General features: G+C 55.5%; 1 protein-coding gene across 1 annotated transcript in view; it reads left to right on the top strand.

Moving 5' to 3' along the window:
* KCNC1 (potassium voltage-gated channel subfamily C member 1) overlaps positions 1 to 20,644 on the top strand; it is a 42,254-nt gene extending 21,610 nt beyond the window's left edge. The window contains exons 2-4 of the mRNA XM_068988727.1: positions 10,487 to 11,420; positions 18,383 to 18,571; positions 20,580 to 20,644. Coding sequence (XP_068844828.1) covers positions 10,487 to 11,420; positions 18,383 to 18,571; positions 20,580 to 20,644 — 1,188 coding nt within the window. The remainder of the gene's footprint in view (positions 1 to 10,486; positions 11,421 to 18,382; positions 18,572 to 20,579) is intronic.
* The last annotated feature ends 1,120 nt before the right edge of the window (positions 20,645 to 21,764 follow it).

Below are 21,764 nucleotides of genomic sequence, written 5' to 3'. Positions count from 1 at the left end.
TCTGCAGGTGTGGGCAGGGCTGTCAGAGGGAGGAAGTGTCCTGGTGACCCCAGAGGGCAGAACTGGGATCCCTGGCAGAAAGAGGCAGGGAGGCTGGCTTAAATAAGAAATACCTGTCTGGATAGCTGTCCAAAGACAGAATGTAGTCTTAGGAGCTCCTGTCACTGGTGGTCACCAGCAGAGACATCTGCTCTGGGTTATTGACCCAGCCCCAGAGGGAGTGCCTTCCTGCTCACTTCCTCATCTGGGAGTCTGAGTCAGGTGTTTCTTATTCCAGTCTGTGGCACAAGAAGGTTTGAGGCCCATGAGACACACGTACAACAGAATCCTTAGAAATAAGGAAGGAAAGAAAAGAAAATATGAGTTGGATAATGAAAACAAGAAATAGCAACTCTCCATACTTCCCTGATGACTCAGATGGTAAAGCATCTGCCTATGATGTGGGAGACCCGGGTTTGATCCCTGGGTCGGGAAGATCTCCTGGAGGAGGAAATGGCAACCCACTCCAGTATTCTTGCCTGGAAAATCCCATGGACAGAGGAGCCTGGTAGGCTACAATCCATGGGGTCACAAAGAGGCAGACAAGACTGAGTGACTTCACTTTCACTTTCATATCTAGGTAAATGGTGGGTTCAGCCTTGAGCATCAAATTTAACTGAGCTTCCTGGCAGTCAGAGCAAAAGAGGAAATATGAAGGGTTCCATAAGTCATCATTTGCTAATAGGAAAGTAGACAAGCTCATCCGGAAACAGACATAGTTCTATATCCTAAACTAGAAGAGGAATTTCCCATGTGGAAGACTGGTATTCCTCCAAGTTTAAGATAATGGGAAGGTTTCCACCTTGCAGTGCAGGAGATGCAGGTTTGATCCCTGGTCCAGGAAGATCCCCACATGCCGAGGGGAAACTAAGCCCAAACGCCACAACTACTGAGCTCTGGAGTCCGCGAGCCGCAACTACTGAGCCTGTGTGCTGCAGCTCCTGAAGCCCACTCGTCCTAGAGCCCATGCTCCACAGCAAGAGGGGCCGCCTCAATGAGAAGCCCATGCCCCGCAACCAGAGAAAGCCCACGTGCAGCAACGAAGACCCAGCGCAGCCGAAAAAAAAACCAAGTTAAACATTTAAAAGATGCTAATGGAAGCTGTTTACTGTCCATTTTCCAGCAGGAACCCTCAGGTCACAGGAGCAGGTGGGAAGGGCACCTTCTCTGGGGCCCTGACACCTGGTCTCCTTGGCCTGAGGCACGGCAGGGGAGCTCTATGACCGCACAGCCCCGCTCCTCTGAGGCTCCGGGGCTTGCGGCTGACTGAGGTTGAAGCCAAGCTGGAGCAGCCTCATTCATCTCATAGGGCACAGCCAGGCCAACCTGCACTGTGGACATTTTCCATGGCTGTCTAAGGAGCCTTTGGAGGGTCTGAAATGCAGGGCTTTGGAGTAAAACCGATCCTGCCACTGAGAACCTCTGAGATCTGGAGCAAGAATCTTCTCTTCCCTAAACCCCAGACTCGTTGTCTGAAAAGCAGTAATAACAGCAGAACTTACCTCCCTGGGCTGGCGTGAGGTTTACACGAGACATGATGCTAAGAGAGCCCCAGGAAGCCTGCTCGACACCAGGAAGCTCCATCATCATTTTGTCACCCGAGTTAGGGCCAGGAAGCCCGGAGCTCACTGTGTGACCTTGGGTGTCCTTTCCCGTCAAGCCTCATTTCCTCGCAGTCCTCAGCCTGGGGCTCACATGGAAGACCCCACGGAAGTGGGCCTGTTGATCACCCCCACTCTGAGCAGCATGAGGCCGCAGTGCTGGGTCTGGGACATGGCCCCATCTTGGGCTGTGACCCTGGGAAACAGGCTCTGCAGGGCCAGGTGTTGGCTCTCCACAAGACTGTCATTTTCTTCTGGTTTGTTGTTTGCAGGCAAGTAGTTGCAACAGGAGCAAAAAAAAATAGAGGGAAAAAACCTAAATTAGACACATTTCTCCCTTTAGCTGTTGCTGCTGTTCCTTGCAATCACTCCCCCACCCCCAACAATTTGGGTGGAAAAAACCCAAAATGCTGTGTTTGGATTTTTGTGGAGGGAAGCCTTGGCCCAGCTCCTGGAATACCAGTGTGCAAGGGAACTGGCAGTCTTGGGGTTTCTCCCTGCCCTGGAATTCCACCCTGGATCTGGGAAAGCCCTAGACACTCGGCCTTTCCCCAGGTGCCTCCTTGTGCCTTGCTGCCTGGGGCATGTTATTTTTCTTATGATTGTCCCCATTTGAAGAAGGATGGGATTGAGCCTCTGCAAAGTGACTTGCCTGCCCTCACACAGCCAGTGGCAGAGCTGGGATTTGAACTCAGGTCTCAGAAGTCAAGCCCGGAACTCTCTCCCTTCTACCATGCCACCTGCTTCCCAGCCCCCAGTGTGGTCTCAGGCTGAAGAGGTCCCTTGTGCATCAGAGCTACCAGGTACTTGGGTCTCATTGGCCTCGTGGATCCCAAAGTCCAGGACGGGGCTGGCAGCATCAGAGCCACAGAAGACATAGATTAAAGATAAATGTCCAGCCCTGCCCACTGCTGTGTGTGCAGCCCAGGACTCTGCATTTGAGTCTCTGCTCAGTCCTGCTTCCCCAGCATAGTGGCCTCTACCCACCCCTGGCTCCTTTGTGCTATACCAAACGACCCAGAGAGGGCCTCTTACTCCCTGCTTTCCCTTCATGCTTCTGGGGCTTCTGGGTTAGCCCTCCCCCTAAGTTCTCCTTGTTGCTAAATCCAGACAGTTCTCCCTGACCCTGTCCTGCCCGTCTCTCAGGAAACATGGCTCCCTTGTCCGCAGGGGCCAGGGCTGACCTCCGATGGGCAGGCTTGGGCAGGAGTGTGGACTCGTCCTCACTTGTGTCGTATGGCTGAGCGTGGGCATGGGGTGACTCTCTGAAGGACCAGGGTGCTGTTTTGTGATGGGAGTGGGGGCGGGGGGGGGGGGCAGGTCCGCCTGAGTCTCCCAGGTGCCTCCAACTCAGCGATTCCCTGACCATAAGATTCTCAGCTTTTACATCTGATGTGCTCTGATGCTGCAGGTGCTATTTTGATGGGAGGGGGCCAGAGGTGGGAGAGGTCCACCTCTGGTTCATGGGGACTGAAGCAGCACGTTCAGACACCTCCTTCTTTCTTTCTGTGTGCTGTTTCTTCTTAATCACAGCCACCCAGAGGCAGGGGATATTATCTACCCTCTCCCTGTCCAGGAATGAAGGCTCAGAAAGGGGTGCTGTCCAAGGTCACCATCCGGGCCAGGCTCCAAACTCAAGCTGGTCTCACCTCGAGGTCCAGCCGTTTTTGCTCCAGCAGCTGCCTCCTTTGACAAGTCAGATGTATAGTACAATGGGAAGCATCTCCTGCCTGCTGCTCCCTGAACTGGGTGCCAAGAGGGCAGAATCAGTGAGAAGGACCAGGGCTGGAATGCGGATGCTGGACAGAGCACTCAGGATGCAGCCAGACCTCTGACTGGGCATTCATAGTGGAGGCATTTATTAATGGACCAAAAAGGAGATGGACCCCAAAGAGCCTCCTGTCCCCCTCAGAGCCCTCAGCTAGGCCAGCACAGTGTGGGCATGCCCAGCCCAAGGAAGTCCAGACAAGCCTAATTCAGTTTCCAAACTCAACTCAACTGACAATTTATTTAGGCCAATTGGCCATCCCGCTTGCTCTGCATCACTGACTCCGCATGGATTAACTTAAACGCAGCACACCCCTGCTGGGCAGATTTAATTAGGCAGAAAAACTGACCTGACGCCTCTAGGGGCTTGGGGCCTGGACACCAGCCAGGACTCCCCTGATTAGTCCCACTGGCTGGAGCCTTGCCCAGTGTCAGAATCCTCAGAAGTGACCAAGTCCAGCCCTACTGTACCAAGATGAAACTGAGGCTCAGAGAGGGGAGGTGATCTGCCAAGGTCACACAGCGAGGGAATGGCCAGATCAGCATGTTGGCCCATGCACCACATCACAACCATGGCCTTACTTCTGGAATGCCAAACTGCAAGAACACAGATTCCCCACAGTGAACCCCTGAACTGTTCTGAAAGACAAGCACAATTTTCTAAAGATGACTGTGATATAAATAATTTATAATGAAAGTCACAGCACATCTTGGTCATTTTAATAGATAGTAAATTGCCTTTCTGATTTATAGTTTTAGGGGTGGGGTTACGATAAAAATAACTTGGTGATTTATAAAACATCTTCTTAAGTCAACAGATCGTTAGTAGGTTTGTCTGACTTTACAGCCAACAGTCTCACCACCCTGGTTACCATAGAAACAGGATGCCTCTCTCTGTTGCCATGGCTACCTCTTTCTAGAACACAATTGGTGGGTCTCTCACAGTTTGTGATTCTGAAAAAAAGAAAGAAGAAAAGCCAGAACTACCAGTTTGGGTTTATGCTGCCTTATCAGGCAATATTGCCTGCACTGTCTTGAAATTTCTCAGAGTAACCTCTGAGGTGCGGCCAGACTGGGTGACGGCTGGCCCTGGGCTGCCAGGCAAAGCTCCCTTTGTGGCCGCCTGTTAGACTAGACGCTCAGGAGGCTCAGCCCTCCAGCTGGTCTGGGTCCTCGATATGGGGGCATATAGCCACTGCTGCTGGAGAGGGCTGGGGAGAAAGGATAGGGTCTGACAAATGGCAGGAAATCAGGAATTGGTGGGTGACAGGCAGGTCTAGGGATAGGAAATCAGGAGTCTGGGCAGGGAGGCAGGCTGAGGGCATCAGGGAAGGCTGGGGAGGCTGAGGCAGGCTGGGACTGCCATCCTGTGGGAGAGTCAGACATTGAGTCAGTCACACCCAGCAGGGGTGAGGCAGGCAGAGGAGGGGCCAGCTGTGCAGCGACGCCCGGCATTCGGGGTGTTTGTAGGAGGCATGCTGTGTGGTGACCATCCATGTGCTCTGAGTGTATACGCAGAGGGAGTGTGGGGGCTGTGTGGGTGTGTGCCTCATGGCACAGTGCCTGCGTGCTCGTGCCCGATGGGCAGTGACGTGTTCCAGTACAATCCGTCTGCCCTGTGTTTTCTGTGTGTGTGTGGTCAGGACCCTGGGCTGTAGTTTGTGTGGTCACTCGTCACAGGTGTGTGCTTAGGTAATGGGTCAGGTGCCTACTCTGGGCAGCAGTGTGTGTCTGGGGGTGACCGTCCTCAGGTGCCCAGTCCTTGACGGCAGCTCCTATATTCCAGCCAGCTTTGGGGGCTAAAAACACAGCTCTGTGCACAAGGGAGCTGGCCTTAACTGTGTCTGGATGACTCGATCTTGGAGCTTGACACCCATAGCTTGGACTCTGTGTGCCAGCCCAGGGTGTCGCAGGGACAGCTCCTAAGGCTCACTGCCTGAGCCTGCCAGGCAGAGGTTCCCTCCCTGCCAGGGGTCAGCTGATTCTGGGAACTCCCCATCCTTGTGCATCCACCCTGTCCCTCTGGCTGAGCTCCCTGAACAAGTTGTGGTCGTCTCTCAGCCTGCCCTCTCTGGGTCTGCCAGAACACGGTGGGCCAGAGATGCAGGCTGGGGCATCTGAGGCTGCTGTCGGCATTGATTCCCCGAGCAAGATGGGGCAGCCTCCCCGCCCCAGGCACTAGCGAGCACTGGGCACCGAGGCCCAAGACCATTTCAGGCATTCTTGGCTCCAGCCTGTGGATTCAGGTATGCTGGTTCTCTCTCTCACTGGGGACAGACATAACCTGACCTCAGGGAGTCCGAGGTATGGGTGTCAAGCTCCAAGACTGAGCCAATCGGACCCCATCAAGGCCAGCTCCCTAGTGCACAGAGCTGTGTTTTTAGCCCCCAAAGCTTTGGCATCTCTGGTGGTGGACAGAGCTTAGACAGTGGAGCCAGATCAACTTGGGTCCAAGCCTCAGCTTCATCAGTAGCCCTAAACCTTGGTTTAGTCCCTGAACCTCTCTGTTTCCTTTTTGGCACAATAAGGTACAACCACCTGTCTCACCAGCTCTGTGGTAAGGTTAAAGGTGCACAGTAGGCCTTTTAGCTTCTTCTTCTTTTTTTTAATGGATGTACTGGGTCTTTGTTACTGTGCACGGGCTTTCTCTAGTTGTGGCGAGTCGGGGCTGCTCTTCTTTGCTTGGGCTTCTCCTTACGGCAGCCCTTCTTGTTGCAGAGCACAGGCTGTGGGGCGTGTGGGCTTTGGCAGTTGCAGCTCATGGGCTCTAGAGCACAGGCTCCGTAGCTGTGGTGAACAGTCTCAGTTGCCACGGCACGTGGGACCTTCCCCAACCAGGGATCAAACCCGAGTCCCTGCATTGGCAGGCAGATTCTTAATGGCTAGACCACCAGGGAAGCCCCAGGCCTTTAGCTTAGACAGCTTCTCCTCTCTCCTTCCTGGCTCAGCTTCCCCGAGGATGGGCGGGAGGGCACTAGGAACTTGCTTGGCCATGGGCTCTTGCTTTGGCTTTGATGCACTGGGCTGACTTGCTAGTCGCTAGGCTTAGGAGATTGTGGCAGTCTGAGCAAGCTGGGGCACTTTTCTCCACAGTGATCCAAAGGGCCCACTTGGACCCAGATGTTGCTGGGGCCCTGCCTGTGATAAGGGACTAGGTGCCAGCAGCAGAGCCTAGGAAGCCTGACTTCCACCTCCCCAGCTAGTATCTGACTCTAAGGCTGATCGCTGCTGCCCACCCCAGCACCCCCACTCCTTGGTCACTGGGGCCCAGAGAGGAAAGAATCTGAAAGGGATGGCCATTGATCCCTGAGAACCCAGGATTTGTCTATCCTAATTTCAGAAGACCTGATTGCTTCCTGGGCCTCAGTTTTCCTGTCAAGACCTGTTGTTCAAGAAGAGCCAATGGGTGTAGAGCTCTGAGGGCCTTTGAGGGCACCTGGGAGGAAGTGAGAAGCCCCCAGGGACATCCGTGCCCTCTCTGGGCTGTTCCTGTGAGGCTCCCCAAGCACTAATGAGCACAAGTTGGAGACAGCCTCGCTTCCTCCCTGGGGGAAGTTTAGAGGCTCCTTGGGCGGTGGGGTGGGGGGACTTCATTTGCTGCCTCCTAAGGGCCTCAGGGCCAAGAAGTCTCTCCGGGAGAGGTGTCCCAAGAGAAGGGCTACTTAGTGGGGCACTGATGGGTAGATGGGTTTTTCCACTTGGAGATCAGCAGGAACACCCTGGAGGAAAGGGCAGCAGGTGCAGAGACACCGAGATGGAAGGTCAGAAATGGCAGAGGGTTGCATGTGGCAAGAATGTTGGGTGCTTGCAGGGAGAGGTCCCTGGGAAGTCAATGCGGTCAGGGCACAGGGATCCTCACAGGCTAGGCTGAGAAGTCAGGGCTTTTCTCTGTGGCCAGATGGCCAAGCAGAGAGCTGGGATTCCGGTGGTTGTCCCCTCTGATAACTGGGTGGATGCTGTACTCGTGGCTGAGATTGAAGCCTACCATATGCTGTGACCCCATTGAGAGAGAGTCCCATGTGCGTGGAGGGGACAGAGGAGGACAGCTGTGGGACAATTTAAGAAGGGGATGCCATGGCTGATGGAGCAGAGAGGAGAGGCAGCGCCTCCTGCCTTCCACCACTGGCTGGGATCAGGAGCCCAGAGGTGCAGCAGGCCCAGCCTCTCGGCATTGTTTAGAAACTCACAGTGTCCATGTCCCTCTCCTCTCTCAAAAAGACCAGGGCAGGAACATGACCTGGCCCTGGGAGTCTGGGCTGTGAATTCCAAGCTCTAAGATGGGGCCCTTCAGAGGAAATCTGAGGCCAAATACCCAGCATTTGGGGAAATGTTCTTGGCTCCAAGAGCTTTGACAACTGCTAAAGGAAAAAGTGCTGGAGCTGGATGAACCTGGATCAGAGTTGGTGACCTCTTCCAGTGGCTTCCAGTTTGCTTTCCTGGCCTGCCCCTCTGGTGTCCCAGGTCAGCACTATCTGGACCCTTAAAGTGCTATTTCCAGAGTCAGAAAACCTGGCTTAAGTCCCCGCACTGCCCCCATCTTGTCCAAACCCCATGTACGTCACAGGGCTGATGGGGGCTCATCTTTTCAACCCACTGCATTTTACTTGTCTCTGTGTGTGTCCTTTATCTTCAGCTGTGCAGGGGGCTCCCTGGGGGCAGGGCTGAGGTCTTATTGCACTCTGTGCTGGGCATAGCCTGGCGCTCAGTGAGGAATGGAAGGAAAAAAGTATGGATGGGTGGATGGATGGACAGGTAGATAGATGGGTAGGTGGAAGGAAGGGAGGGAGGGAGGAAGGAAAAAGAGAGAAGGAAGAGACGAATGAATAAATGCATGTCAGATGGAAAAGAGGGAGAGAAGGGAGGAGGAGCAAAGGAAGGGATAGAAGGAGGGAGAAAAGAAGGATAAGTGAATATGTGGATAAAAAGGAGGGAGAGAGGGTAGAAGGAAGGATGAGTGGGTTAAAGGGATAAAGAAAGGAAGAAACAAAGAAAGGGAAGAAGGAAGGATGGATGGAAGGAAGAAGGCAGAGGGGTCACACTTGATAGTAGTCAAGTATCAAGGTTTTAAAAATTGCATGACTCTCTAAAGCCAGCAGGAGCCAGCATGCCATGATGAGTGGCTTGGGTAGATCATTTCCTGTTTCTGTGCCCCAGACTTCCCATTTATAGCATGCAGTGTCTTGGACCAGATAATCTCTGAAGGCTGCTCTTACTCTGGTATTCTAAAATGCTGACTTTGTCCCTTCCCCTCTCCTCTCCCTTTCTGTCAACCTGGAATGTGTCTTTGAAGGTCCACACAGTTCTTCATTTCTAGATCTGTGCTAGGTTGGGTGTCAGGATGGCCACGGTCGACCCAGACAGGGTCACCACCGAGTGGGGAGCTACGTCAATACAAACCAAAGAAATTACTAGAAGCAGCACGGCTGCCTCTTGTGGCAGATGAAGAGTGGCACCTTGGCACTCCTTGAAGTTTTCTGTGAAGGCAGCTCTGGAGAATGAACTTGCCACCCATTCTAGTCTGTAGCCCAGAACCGCCTCCAGGGAAATGGCCTTACACCGTTCATGGTGACGGTCAGCCAGTCTTGTCAGGCTGGGAGGAGGGGAGTCCAGAGGGGAGGGAAGCAGCAGGAACATGAAGGCTGGGTTCCTGGAGAAGAATCCCCTGGCCAGGGTTCATCTACCAAGGGCAGTGTTAAAGTTCCATGATCCCACACTGAAGGCTGTAAGAAGAGCCCTTGTCTGGAATTCAGTCTGAGAGGGAAGGTTTGAAACTCTGACAGCTGCTTGATTTTCTTTCCTAGGGTACCCATGTTTGCTTGTGGCTGGAGGAGCCCAGTGGGTCATCAGATGGGGGTGAGAGTGACGGAACCAAACCACAAGGTCTCCTGAACCTCTCTCAGGGGGCAGGTCCACAGCAGGCCATTCTGGACAGACTGGGTTATCCTGGCCATTTCCTTCTCACCCGGGTGGGGGATCTGAAAGGACCAGGCACCCACGTATGTTTGGAAAACCTCAGTTCCCCAGCAGCTTCTTCCTTCCTCCCACCCACCCACTTCCCCTGGGGCCAGCCGGCCGCAGCAGGAGCAAAGCCATCTCTATGGTTTATGGTGCATTTGAGGACCCCTGGTCCCATTCTCCTTATGCCTGAATCTTCAACCCAGTATCTCTGACAAATGACTATTTAGTCTTTATTTCTGTATCTCCAGGATGGGTAACTCACTTCCAATACACAATGTGAGTTCCTGGGACAATAGAGAGAAGTGGGTAGGGGAGTTGTGTGAGGCCTTGGGGAAGATACATCTTTGCAATTCAACATAGGATAGAATATGAAGAGACTGCCTGCATGAGGTACAGGTCCATGAAAAAGAGAGTGAACAGCCTAGCCTAGGGATGGAAGAAAGGTGGGAAATGTGGCCTTTGTGGGGCCTGGCTCCACCATAGCTTCCCTACCCTCCTTTCTTTGCCAACCTCAGCCTCAGCCACCTAGGTCACTTTTATCAGTGGTGGGGTGGGGTACTAAATGCTTTAATAAATCACATCTAGAGTGCAACGTCTCAACAAAGTAGAAGTTCATTTCCCACCCGTGTATTTAGTAGGTGTCTTTCCAGGGACCCAGCTACTTATGGTGGCCCTGCTGGCTTCCTTGGGCTTCAGCATTTGACTGGCAATCAGGGAAAGAGAGAGGGCATGAAAGGTTGAGCAGGAAGGTTTTGTGAGCCAGGGTGGGCCTTCACGCACACCCTTTTGTGCACTGGCCTGAGACCAGTCATGTGACCCCGCCCAGCCTGGAGGGCAGGCTGGGAAATTATGGTCTAGCCACTCATCCAGGAAGAAAGGAAAGGCATTTGTCAAGACAGCGAAATCTCCGCCACAGCCTCTTAACCCTTCAGGTCTCTTAACCCCATACTCCACGCTCTGAAGAGGGAACGGTAGCCTGCCTGCCTGGCCCATGTCAGAAGGGGCGTCCTGCAGGCATCTTGCCCCGCCTGGCCCCAGACTGGACCTGGCCCAGAGGTACCCAGTCTCTCTGCTTTGGGGGTAGGGCCTCCCCTCTGACACTGTGTGTTTCTCCTCCACAGTATGTGGCCTTTGCCTCCCTGTTCTTCATCCTGGTCTCCATCACTACCTTCTGCCTGGAGACCCACGAGCGCTTCAACCCCATCGTGAACAAGACGGAGATCGAGAACGTGCGGAACGGCACGCAAGTGCGCTACTACCGGGAGGCGGAGACGGAGGCCTTCCTCACCTACATCGAGGGCGTCTGCGTGGTCTGGTTCACCTTCGAGTTCCTCATGCGTGTGGTCTTCTGCCCCAACAAGGTGGAGTTCATCAAGAACTCGCTCAACATCATAGACTTTGTGGCCATCCTCCCCTTCTACCTGGAGGTGGGCCTGAGCGGCCTGTCCTCTAAGGCTGCCAAGGATGTGCTGGGCTTCCTGCGCGTCGTCCGCTTCGTGCGTATCCTGCGCATCTTCAAGCTGACCCGCCACTTCGTGGGGCTCCGGGTCTTGGGCCACACTCTACGAGCCAGCACCAATGAGTTCTTACTGCTCATCATCTTCCTGGCTCTGGGCGTCCTGATCTTCGCCACCATGATCTACTATGCCGAGAGGATAGGGGCTCAGCCCAATGACCCCAGCGCCAGTGAGCACACCCACTTTAAGAACATCCCCATCGGCTTCTGGTGGGCTGTGGTCACCATGACGACGCTGGGCTACGGAGACATGTACCCGCAGACGTGGTCCGGCATGCTGGTGGGAGCACTGTGTGCGCTGGCGGGCGTGCTGACCATCGCCATGCCTGTGCCCGTCATCGTGAACAATTTTGGGATGTATTACTCCTTAGCCATGGCTAAGCAGAAACTACCAAAGAAAAAAAAGAAGCATATTCCGCGGCCACCGCAGCTGGGATCTCCCAATTATTGTAAATCTGTCGTAAACTCTCCACATCACAGTACTCAGAGTGACACATGCCCGCTGGCCCAGGAAGAGATTTTAGAAATTAACAGAGCAGGTAGGAAACCGCTTAGAGGCATGTCGATCTGACCTTTCACCTCTGCCCCCTGTAGCGATGACTCCAGATTCAGTCAGACTGCTTCCTTAGTTCCGTGGGTGACTCTGGACCCCACGCTCAGTCTCGAGGTGTGGCGTCTGGGGGCCCAGGGAGATGCTGGGCAGCCAAATTCACGAGGCGAGAGCCTGCTAGAACCTCACTGGTGGCCCCCGGTAAGGAGGTTGACACACTGGTCTCGTGGGGTTCTGAAGAGATGCCACGGCCCGCGAGGTTGCTGAGGACTCTCTTAGCAGGAGCCCAGGGGCTCCGCTGCTCGATGGGCAGGAGTTGGGCATGAGTCGCTGACTCAGGCCACTGACCCAGAGTCACGGCGGGGTGGGGTGGGTGTGATTGGGAAACGCCAGACAGCTGCCCATTTGGTCTTTACATGGCTCCCTTCGGGCAGTGCACGTGGCACGGATGGTGCCTGGGCTCTGGCAGGAGGTCCCTGCAGAGACAGCAGCAAGGATTCTCAGCCCCCAGCAGAGCCTGTCTCCATAGCTGAGTAGCATTCCTGCTCCGATGCCGGCTGCCTAGCTCCAGGCACGTCCTCGGAGACGCCTCTTGCCCTCCGTAACAAGCTTACTCACCCCACAGCATGCGGAACCAGCTCATCTTCTACCACCACTCTAGAGTTTAGCGTTTATCTTTAGGAACCTGTTGGAGTGACTCTAGCTTTCACGTTGTCTGTTTGGGTTGATGGTCCAGTGGGAGTTTCCAGTGGCCTTCTTTCTGATGGAAGCGGCTGGTGAGCAAAGGACTAGAAGGGGCCACCACCCGGGCAGCTTAGATGAAAGCGCTTCAGACCAGCAACAACCTCCCACTGAGAGTGTTCCCTGTTTCCGGCGGTAGGGACTACAGCAGCAATACACGACATCCCAACCAGTGTACGCCCACTTTCCCGTGAATTCAGTGGGGGTCAGGGAGGGGGGAGGGGGGCCATGAAACAATACTAGTCACCGTGGGATATATTCTCATATTCCATGGCTAGTGGCTCGTTATGGGACTATCTCAGTTTTATGAGAACCTGCACACAGCACATAAAGTTGATCATGGGGCTCTGGTCCGAAGATAAAAAGCCCATAGTCTACCTCTACCCATGGAATACCATCGACTTATTCTGTGGACACAGGGAGTTGAAGGGAATGAATGGCCCAGAACAGCATGGCAACGCTGAGCTCAGAAGGAGTGCCGGGGCGAGGGAGGCTGAGTGGGTAACAGGTAGTGAGTAGTCTGCAGAAGACACCCCTGTGCCCAGGGCAGGAGGTAGGGGCTGCAGGCTCCCTCAGCCCTAGAGGAGCAAGTTGTCCCCTGGTTTGAATGGCCTCCCCAGTGGCTGACTGATTCTTTCTTCCCTGATGCCCCACTCTCTGGCCCACCACCCCATCCTCCTCCTCATCCGGCTTCATCCCATAGCTATTCTGCCCAGAGTGGTACCCCCAAAGTCCACATCTCTGTCTGAGGTCTTTCTAGCCCCTTCACCTGGTCCCACACCCCTTCCCACTCCCTGGGATCCCTGTAGACACCTGAGAGGAATGTGGCTAGTGTTCTGGGCTGGGCCAGGAGCAGGACAGGGGTCTCAGAGGCTGGAATGGGAGGGCCTGGGGTGGGGCTGGACTCCTCGGCCAATGCATGGCTTCTGCTTAGCCAGCCAGGCATGGGCCGTGGAAAGCCCCTGCCCCACCTCTCTGCTTTGGATCATCTTGCCCTCCTGTTCAACCTCAGGAGCACTGTCACAGCGAGGAAAATTCCTGGGGCTCTGGGCAAGGGTCTGGGTGGGCCTTGCCCCTAGCTTCACTCCAGGCCTCAGCAGGAAGAGTTGAGCCTGAGTGGCATCACCGTAGCACTCCTGGGCCCCCTGTCCCATCCTCCCCAGTGATTCACTCCAGTCGGGCACAAATCCTTCAGTCCCACACAGTGCCAGCACTCTCCATGTGCTGAGGGCATGTGTGCATGCACACACACACACACACACATGCACACACACGTGTACACATGCATGCATGCGCACACACACAGAGTGCAGATGTGTGTTCTGATATGTACACCAGCTAGCCCCAGGACACAGGCCCTCTTCCTGGAAAGCCTGTGCCCTCCTCCCAGAGCCCCTGCACCCCACCACCATGACAGCCCTGGCCCCAGGTCTCAGGGATCCAGACTGCCCTGGCTTAAGCCAGGTACTTGGAGCCCTTCTCTCTGCGGCCCAGATGCCTCACTCCCTCCCGTCCCCCACACTCTGCCTCCTCCCCTCTCCCAAGTTCTTATTGCTCCTAGGGGTGCTGTCTTGACATCCCAGACCTGCTCTGAGCCTGGTCCCTCACCAGAACCCTCCTCCCTCTGAAAGCTGGTGTGTGAGAACCAAATTATCACCCAAGTGATAAGGATAAGTGTGTGATCCTTAGGGGGTGTCTCCCTATCTCTGCATCCCCGAGTCTCTTTCTGTTGGCCTCCTTTTCTGCTTGCAGCTATGCTCCTTGAGGGGCACGGGGTTGGGGTGTGTTGGTGAGTGAGTGCGGGGGAGGCCAGAAGTGAGGAAGGCAAATGTGATGGGAGGCTGGACCCTGCAGGAACTGAGAGCTGAGATGCAGTCCCCAAAACCTTGACAACCTTTCTCCACCCCGAGGGCAGTCAGTTGGCCCAGTGAGACCTGGGGTTCTCCATTTCTACCTTTAGAACCTGGGCTGGGGCAAAGTGCAACATGCTGGGCTCTGAGGGCACTCCCTGCCCAGGGTCAGATTCCTGGGACTTAGGCAAGCCGTCCCAGTCATGCCAGTGACGCCCTCCCCTCCACTCCCCTTCTTGGTCTCTCCTGCAGCCTCAGGTTGAGTGTCTGGTATCCTCGGTACCAAGGCTGACGTGGCCCCAGTGTTTGGGGGGTTTGTCCCGGCAGGGGTTGTAGGGTCTCATGGGAGGATGCCAGGATGGCACCCCCATGGTCAGGGACTGGGGTTGATAGTCCAGGAGAAGCTGCTTCTCTCGCAGAAAGGGGGTCCCTCCCCGACCTGCATTCGGGGGCCCAGACCCCCTGCTCTGGGCAGTTCAGAGTGCTCCCTCTGCCCTGCCATGTGCATGCACGTATGTCTCGTCCATCTCTGCTCCTGTGATGTGGGCTGCTCCTCTGTGGTGCTGCATCCGGGGCTGTGGGGTCCCACCATAGGTGAGCAGGGGGCTGGCACAGGGGACGGGTGGTGGCCAAACCTCCCCCTTCCTGTCCATCAGCACCTAGGGCAGCAGCGAGGTCCTGAAAAGCACCCCCGTCTGGGTCTGCCCCGAGCTGGGACAGAGCTGCCCCTGCAGCCTCCAGGGTCTGCCCTGAGCAGCTGAGTTCAAAGCTCCCCCTGCCCCGGCCCTCCACGTCTCGCCTGCTGGCTGCAGTGGGTGTGGGAAGTGGTGTACCCCCCAGGGCAGGGGAGGTGGCGGGATTGGGACAGGGGTGACCAGGCAGGGTGTGGGCAGGGCCCCTCTGCAGGGGCTAACCAAGTATCTGCTCAGATGCAGGGCCAGGGTGGGCAGTGGGGGGGCCCTGAGTGGGGTCAGCGAGGCCCCCAGGTGGCTTAGGGGCAAGGTGCGGAGAAATAAGGGGCTCTGAGGCCAGGACTGGGTGCTCTTTTCTGTGCTGTTCACATGCTCTCTCTTTCTCTCTCTCCACTAATCATGTTTCTCTCTCTCTCTCCTCGTTCTGTTGCATGACTTGTGCCGGTTCTTGTGATTGTACTCAGCTCGTGTCTCTCACAGACTGCCCCCAGTTAACCTGGGGCTTTTACCCTGAGCCCCCAGCTGGGCAGCCCCCCTCTGGGGGGCTAAACCCAAGGACATTCCCAGCCACCCCACCTGCCCCACCCTAGCCCTGCGTGCGCCCCCGGCGCCCGCTGCTGCTGTGAACAGTAAGTACCTTGGTGGTGCCCGGAGACCAGGGCACACAAGCCAGCCTGCTGGCTCAGGGCCGGACATCGGGTTCTCCTTGCTCCAAAGTTTTAAAAAAAATGACCCTCTCGCGGACACTCATCTCTCTCAGCCCATTTCAAAGCCTGGAAACCATCTTTGTGAGACGCTGCCCATGCTGCCATTTCATCATCGCAGGCCCTCGGGTCTAGTGGGGGCCAAGGGGCCCTGGGCCAGGGAGGGCAGGGCTCCCAGCCTTCTGGGGAGCAGGTGGGAACTGAGGGACCTGGTGACCATCTCATCTAAAGGACAAGGTCGGGGTATGAGGGGGCATTCTTGGGTGAGCTGGTGCCTCTGGCTTTTTTCATGAGTTCCCCAGGTTTGGTGAGCTGGCCACTTCTTGGCCAGTCTCTTTTCCACCCCTCCTCTGGAGTTGGGGAGGGAGAGTATGGTTCCCAGTTTCTGAGAGCACCCCACATCACAGATAAGCCCACAGCCCAGGGAGGCTGGCTCCTTCAAAGAGCAGGACCCAAACACTCCCACCCAGGCTCGGCCTCTTCTCAGAGGACGTGTTTGGAAGAAGAAGCAGGCTCTGAGAAGGGAAGGGGGTCTGGCTCACACCCACCCAGGCAGCCCCCTCAGCTGCCCCCTGGCCCGACCCCTGCAGGGAAACCAGCCTCAACTTCAGGTCCTCTAAAGGCTGTGGGAGCTGGCTGCCACAGGGGCACGGCACTGGGGGGCAGAGTCACATGGAGGGTCTCAGGCTTGGCTACCCAACCCTGGGTGAGCCCTGCAGACGGTAGATACCTCTGCTGGCAGGCGATGGCCAGTGGAGAGATCGCAAGTTCTGGCTCTCCCCCAGATGGAGATGCTGCCTGGTAGGACTTGCTGTTTTCCCCTAGAAGAAAATGTGCACAGGGTACTATGGGCTCCAACTTCCGTCCCCCTATCCACTGCCTCCTCCCTTGAACTTCATTCCCCTCTCCCCAGAGACCGTTGGGAGGGCCAGCCAGACTGGGAGGCAGGGCCAGGCTGGTCTGTGTGCGCACCTGTGTGCCCTCAGACACACCCCCAGTGTTAGGCAGTGCCCAGTTCCCCAGAGAGGCCCCAACCCCAGTCACGTGGTATCCGAGTTACCCTGGTAACTGGCCTTTCTGGTTCAGAGTGAATTGGGGACTGAAGCCCCTGGGATTTGTCAAGAAACACACTGTACATGAAATGCTTTGCCATCTTGTACGACAGACTTTTTTTTTAAGTTCCAAAATTATGATGGGATTTTTTTTTTTTTTTGGATTTGCTTTACGAATAAACCTGATTGGTCCATTTCTCTTTTGACTGACTGCCTCTTTGTAGTGACATGATGTGTACACGGGTGGTGGTCCCACCCGCGGGCACGCCGAGTGTGTGCACACGGAGAAGGATCACTTCTGCGTGTAGTTACATGATGTGAACAGGGTCACGGAAGAGGGTCAAATCGAGTGGAGACTCTCTCCAGCTTTTTGCCCCGCTTTAGCCTTTCAGAGGGCCTCCCCCTGTGGTCACACCCATGTTGGGTCTGTCTTCCCTTGAGGCTCTCACCCTGGAGGAAGTCTTTGAGGAAATTTCAGGCTTCCCTCGTAACTCAGTCGGTGAAGAATCTGCCTGCAATGCAGGAGACACGGGTTTGATTCTTGGGTTGAGAAGATCCCCTGGAGAAGGAAATGGCAACCCGCTCCAGTATTCTTGCCTGGAAAATCCCATGGACAGAGGAGCCTGGTAGGCTACACAGTCCATGCGGTCACAAGAGTCGGACACGACTTAGCAACTAAACCACCACTACCACCACCAGGGCCCACCCTGGGGACTGAGTTGGTGCCACCCTAACCAGGAAGAGTCTGCTTGGAGGGCAGAAAGCCGGGGAGGGGTCCCCAAGAGTGATGGGTGGGGACAGAGGCCGACAGAGCCCTCTCTGCCAGCTCCAGAGGCATCCACGATGCTGCTCTTGGATTTGGGGGAGCGCCCTGCTCTGGCCAGAGCTGCGCCCTCACCAAATGCGCCCCCAAACTTCTTCCCAGGTTCCTTCTCAGGCTACCGCAGAGGCCAAGACTCGTCTTTCCCACCCGAGTCCATCAGCCGCTGTTGTCTTTACACATCCATTTGCTCTGCTTTGCGGGGGATGCTGCCGAAAGGAGACGGAGGAATGGGAGCCCCTCCCAAACCCTGGCTGCTGTCACTGCCTCATGCCTGCATTCTTGTTGTGCCTGTGCAAGCTGACGAGGCCTGCTTGAGGCCGAGTGAGGTGGAAGACCCTGGCGTGGTCTGGGTGGTGATCGGAGTGGACTGAGTGACCAGCTTAAGTCTGTACGGAGAGGGAGCCGATCGAGTGGTCTACTGCATGGGGGACCAGGAGACTGCGTGACCAGGCCTAGTCTGTATGGGTGATGGAGCATAGAGAGTGATTGGATTAGGCCCATATGGGGGTGGGATAGAGTGATCAGATACGGTGTGGTGGGGGAACAGCGTAAAGCAAATGACCAGAGGATCCACAAGGGCCTGGAGTGGAGTTGACCCTTGGGGTTTGGGTGGGGCCCAGGGATGCCTGAGCAGACAGCTGGATGTGGAGGGGGCAGCCGGGCTCTGGTCAGCAGCAGAGGGATCAGAAAAGGCTGCCACTCTGGACAGGAGTGTTTCTGCGTGTCTGTCTGTCTTCTCCCTGAGCTCTGTGTCTGGCCCTCTACCCATGATCGCATCCACACCATCCTGTCTCATCGGCCCTGCCTTGGACGTTGGGCCTGGCCCCTCAGCACCGCGCTTGCTGGGCCCATCACCAACTCATCTTTTTGCAAACTTTGAGCAAACCCAGGAACCCTCCTCCCCAGCACTGTGGGCAGCCCAAAGGCTGCCCGAATGAGCTGGGGACCTCCAGCCTTGTGCCTCTCCCGCTCACTTTTCTGTCCTCAGTCATGGGCTGCCCTTTGCTGATGTCCCACTCTGGCCTGTCCCCCTCCCCCCGCACTAAACAGTTTTCAGTGTCTCAATAGCTTCTGCTTATATGTTTGAAGATTCCAAACTGAATGGGGAGGTGGCGAAGGCCGCGCTGGCGAACGAAGACTGCCCCCACATAGACCAGGCCCTCACTCCCGATGAGGGCCTGCCTTTTACGCGCTCGGGCACCCGCGAGAGATACGGACCCTGCTTCCTCTTATCAACTGGGGAGTACGCGTGCCCACCTGGTGGAGGAGTGAGAAAGGGTATGTAGAGGAGGCCGGGGTGCTCTGCGTCAGCAGGCCTGCCTCGCGCTCCTGCACAGGGGTGGGCGGGGCGGCGGGTGAGGGGCGCTGAGGGGCAGGCAGGCACACTGAGGGGGGCAAGGAGCAGGAGGAGCCCCAGGGTCGGCCCCCGGAGGTCTGAGTCCCACCCTCCCCAAGTGGGACGGCAGGCTGGCAGAGAGAACCTGAGGTCCACGCAGCTGTGGGTTGGAATTGAGCTTGGGGGTAGGAGGGGACTTGAGGACAGGCTGGCCGACTATGTTCCCCCAAGGCAGAGGGGTACCCAGAGACGTGGGAAGGTTCTCGACTTCCCCCAGGCTACTCTGGCAGATGGCAGGTCAGACCCCAAAGGCAAAGTGATCTCCCCTGTCCCTTGGCTGGGGAGACCAACAGGGCAGGCATGGGCTGGCTGGGACCTTGTGGGCCTAGCCACCCAAGATCCATGTTCTGGAAGAGGCATTCTCTAAAGAGAATCCATAGACCAGTTGGGGTGGGGGGCAGTCATGATGAGAGAGATAGCTTAAAGGCTTGGCAGTGAGGTCAGCGTCCTTGCAGAGGTAAGGTATGTGCCAGTCAGGACACTGCCAGTGGCAGATAGGAAACTAGCCAAGAGGAGGTGGTTACGTACGGCTCTGTGCAGCCCCTTCCACTCCCAGCGCCCATTTAGCGGCCCCAGGTGTGGTCAGCGCCCCCTTGTGGTTGGTGAAGGCGAAGCTCCGTGGTGGTCAGGGTTGGATCAGACCCTTGTCTTGTAAACCGACCTCCTGGGGACAAGGCTTCCAATAGAGCTTGAGCATGGACTGGGGAGAGGTTTGGGGCGGGGGCTCAGCGCACCCTAGGGATCCAGGCTCCGTACACTGGGCAGGGCCTGGAAGGTGGAGGAAGCCATACTCGGCACAGCGGGCTGGCTGGGCGGCTCATGCATGTTGGGGAGCGGCTCACAGGCTCACACAGGATGGTTGCATGCTGACTGGGGTGAGCAGGTTGGGCTAGATAGTTGGCTTTTTAGAGCAACAGTTGGTATAGCTGGTGGCCATTCACAACTGCTCCAGTATTTGAAATGGTTCAATAATATGCGAGGAGAAAATAGAGAATTCAAAATAAAGGGCAAACCCAGAAGAGGAGAGGCAGCCCACATGGAGATGGGGAAGTCCTTCTGGTGCTTGGTGTGCTCTCCTGATCCAGGCTGGCCTCTGCTTCCTTGCCCTGCCTGGAGGGCCCATGGACCCCAGTGCGGCATACTATGCCCCGCATGGTGCTGCATGGAAGGGGGGCTGCTGGCCTGGGGGCTGCCTGCCCCATCCTCAGCACCTTCCATGGATAGGCCTGAAGCTCCCCTTCACAATCGGCTTTCTCCCGATTGGAGGCTCTAGAAAACCAGGATCAGGGGCAAGCCCAGGGGATGGGAGAGGACGGCACGTAGACCTTTCCCCATGGCTGTGCTCTGCTGGTAAGGTCTCATGGGGCTGCCTGTCTCCCTCATCTTGAATGTTGGATCAGTCTGTGTGGCCTGAAAGAGCAGATAGGAGAGTTTCTTGACTGGGCTTCCGGAAGCCCAGGGTATGTGGGACAGAAGCAGCCTGTAGAGAGCAAGGAGTCCGATGGCAACCACTGTCTGCAGGTGGTACCCACTCCGCAGTCCCCCAGAGGCACTGAGGGTGGGGAGACCCCACCCACATCCACCTGGTCCCGCTCCCATGGAGTCATGACAGCCGCTGAGGACTTGCTTTTCTCAGGATAATGCCAGGCCATGAGCTGTGTGCGGGGTAGAGAACAGTTAGGGGCTCAACCCATTCCCCCAGGAGGGAGAGAAAGAGGCGTGCTGGGCTGGCTCACTGCATGGGAGAACCAAGCCAACTGGAGAAGATCCTGCCTGCCTCTGCATGCGGCTGTTCGGTCTTTCCTCCTCCTTCCTTAAAAACTAAGTACCAAGCGGGATGGGAAAGCCAAGAAGAGAAGCTCAAGTGTTAATTGTATTCTTTACATACAGATCTTTGCAAAGAAAGCCCTGTCATTGCTAAGTATATGCCGACAGAGGCTGTGAGAGTGACTTGACCAGGCGACTTGGCCCAGGACACTGGTGGCTATTAAGCATCTGGGTGGACCTGCAGCCCCTCCTCGCCCTCGGACAGAGTAAATTCACGCCATGCAGGTTTGCCGGACGAGTCCGAGTGGCCCAGGCCTTGTACTAGGACGGACGTAGCTTTTCTACGGCCAAATGGTAACAGACCGTAGAGGATTTCTTTTCCTTCTTTTCCTTTTTTTTTTTTTAAAAAAAACAACAACAACAACTTTTAATTTATTCGGGGAGGGGGTGGGATGGAGGGGTTCCTTAGCATGACTTGCATGAAGTTCAACAGAAAACCCAGCAATCCAAACCCACGAACCCACCCCCCAACAACTGTATGATTACCCTAAACCATGACAACATGAAGAAAAACAAGCAAGAGTCCTCTATTTTCTTTCAAAGCTCTTTCTTTTTATACATGTTGTTGGAGCCAAACTGTAAAGGCGTTCGGTAGAAACCTGTACGGTTTTTTTGGGAGGGGAGGGGAATGAGCAGGGTGGGGGCAGGAGTGGGGATGAGTAATGGATTACTTCCCTTTTGTACACGGAGATTCGGACTCGAGAGTAAAGGTTCCCAAAAGGGCAGTCGGTCAGTCGTTGGTCATATTGACCTCACCTTCATAGTTCATCTCTCACGTGGAAACTGAAAACTTTGCGCCAAGTAGAATTGTGGAAACGCACTGCCGCCTTCTTCCCTCTGTTTGGCATGCTTGCGACCCAGTGGACGTCTCCCCAAGATCCCTGACAGCGGCTAGTCTAGGTTGATTCGATCATCTTAGCAGTGTGTAGATTCAGTGTGACCAACTTTCATAACAAATTGTTCATAGTAGATAATCAGCACCGTATGGATTTTTCAAGTGTTCTTTCAGAGCACCAAAAAAGATCAGGGCTGTGGGAGGGCCAGTCCTCCTCCACCTTTATCAAGGCACAACCCGGCATTGTATGCAATTTAGTACTTCAGAGTTTAACAAAAAAACAAACAAAAAACAAAAAAACTGCATGCCCAATGTTATGCAAAGCGATTCTAGCATGAAATAAATTTTGTATCACGGTTTCTGTATAGTCTAAAGCAGATTTGTTTTCCTGAAGCAATCGGAGGTTTGCAGAG

This window comes from Capricornis sumatraensis, chromosome 16, assembly GCF_032405125.1.
Source record: "Capricornis sumatraensis isolate serow.1 chromosome 16, serow.2, whole genome shotgun sequence".
In the NCBI taxonomy this organism is placed as follows: domain Eukaryota; kingdom Metazoa; phylum Chordata; class Mammalia; order Artiodactyla; family Bovidae; genus Capricornis; species Capricornis sumatraensis.
This window is presented reverse-complemented; position numbering and strand designations above follow the sequence as displayed.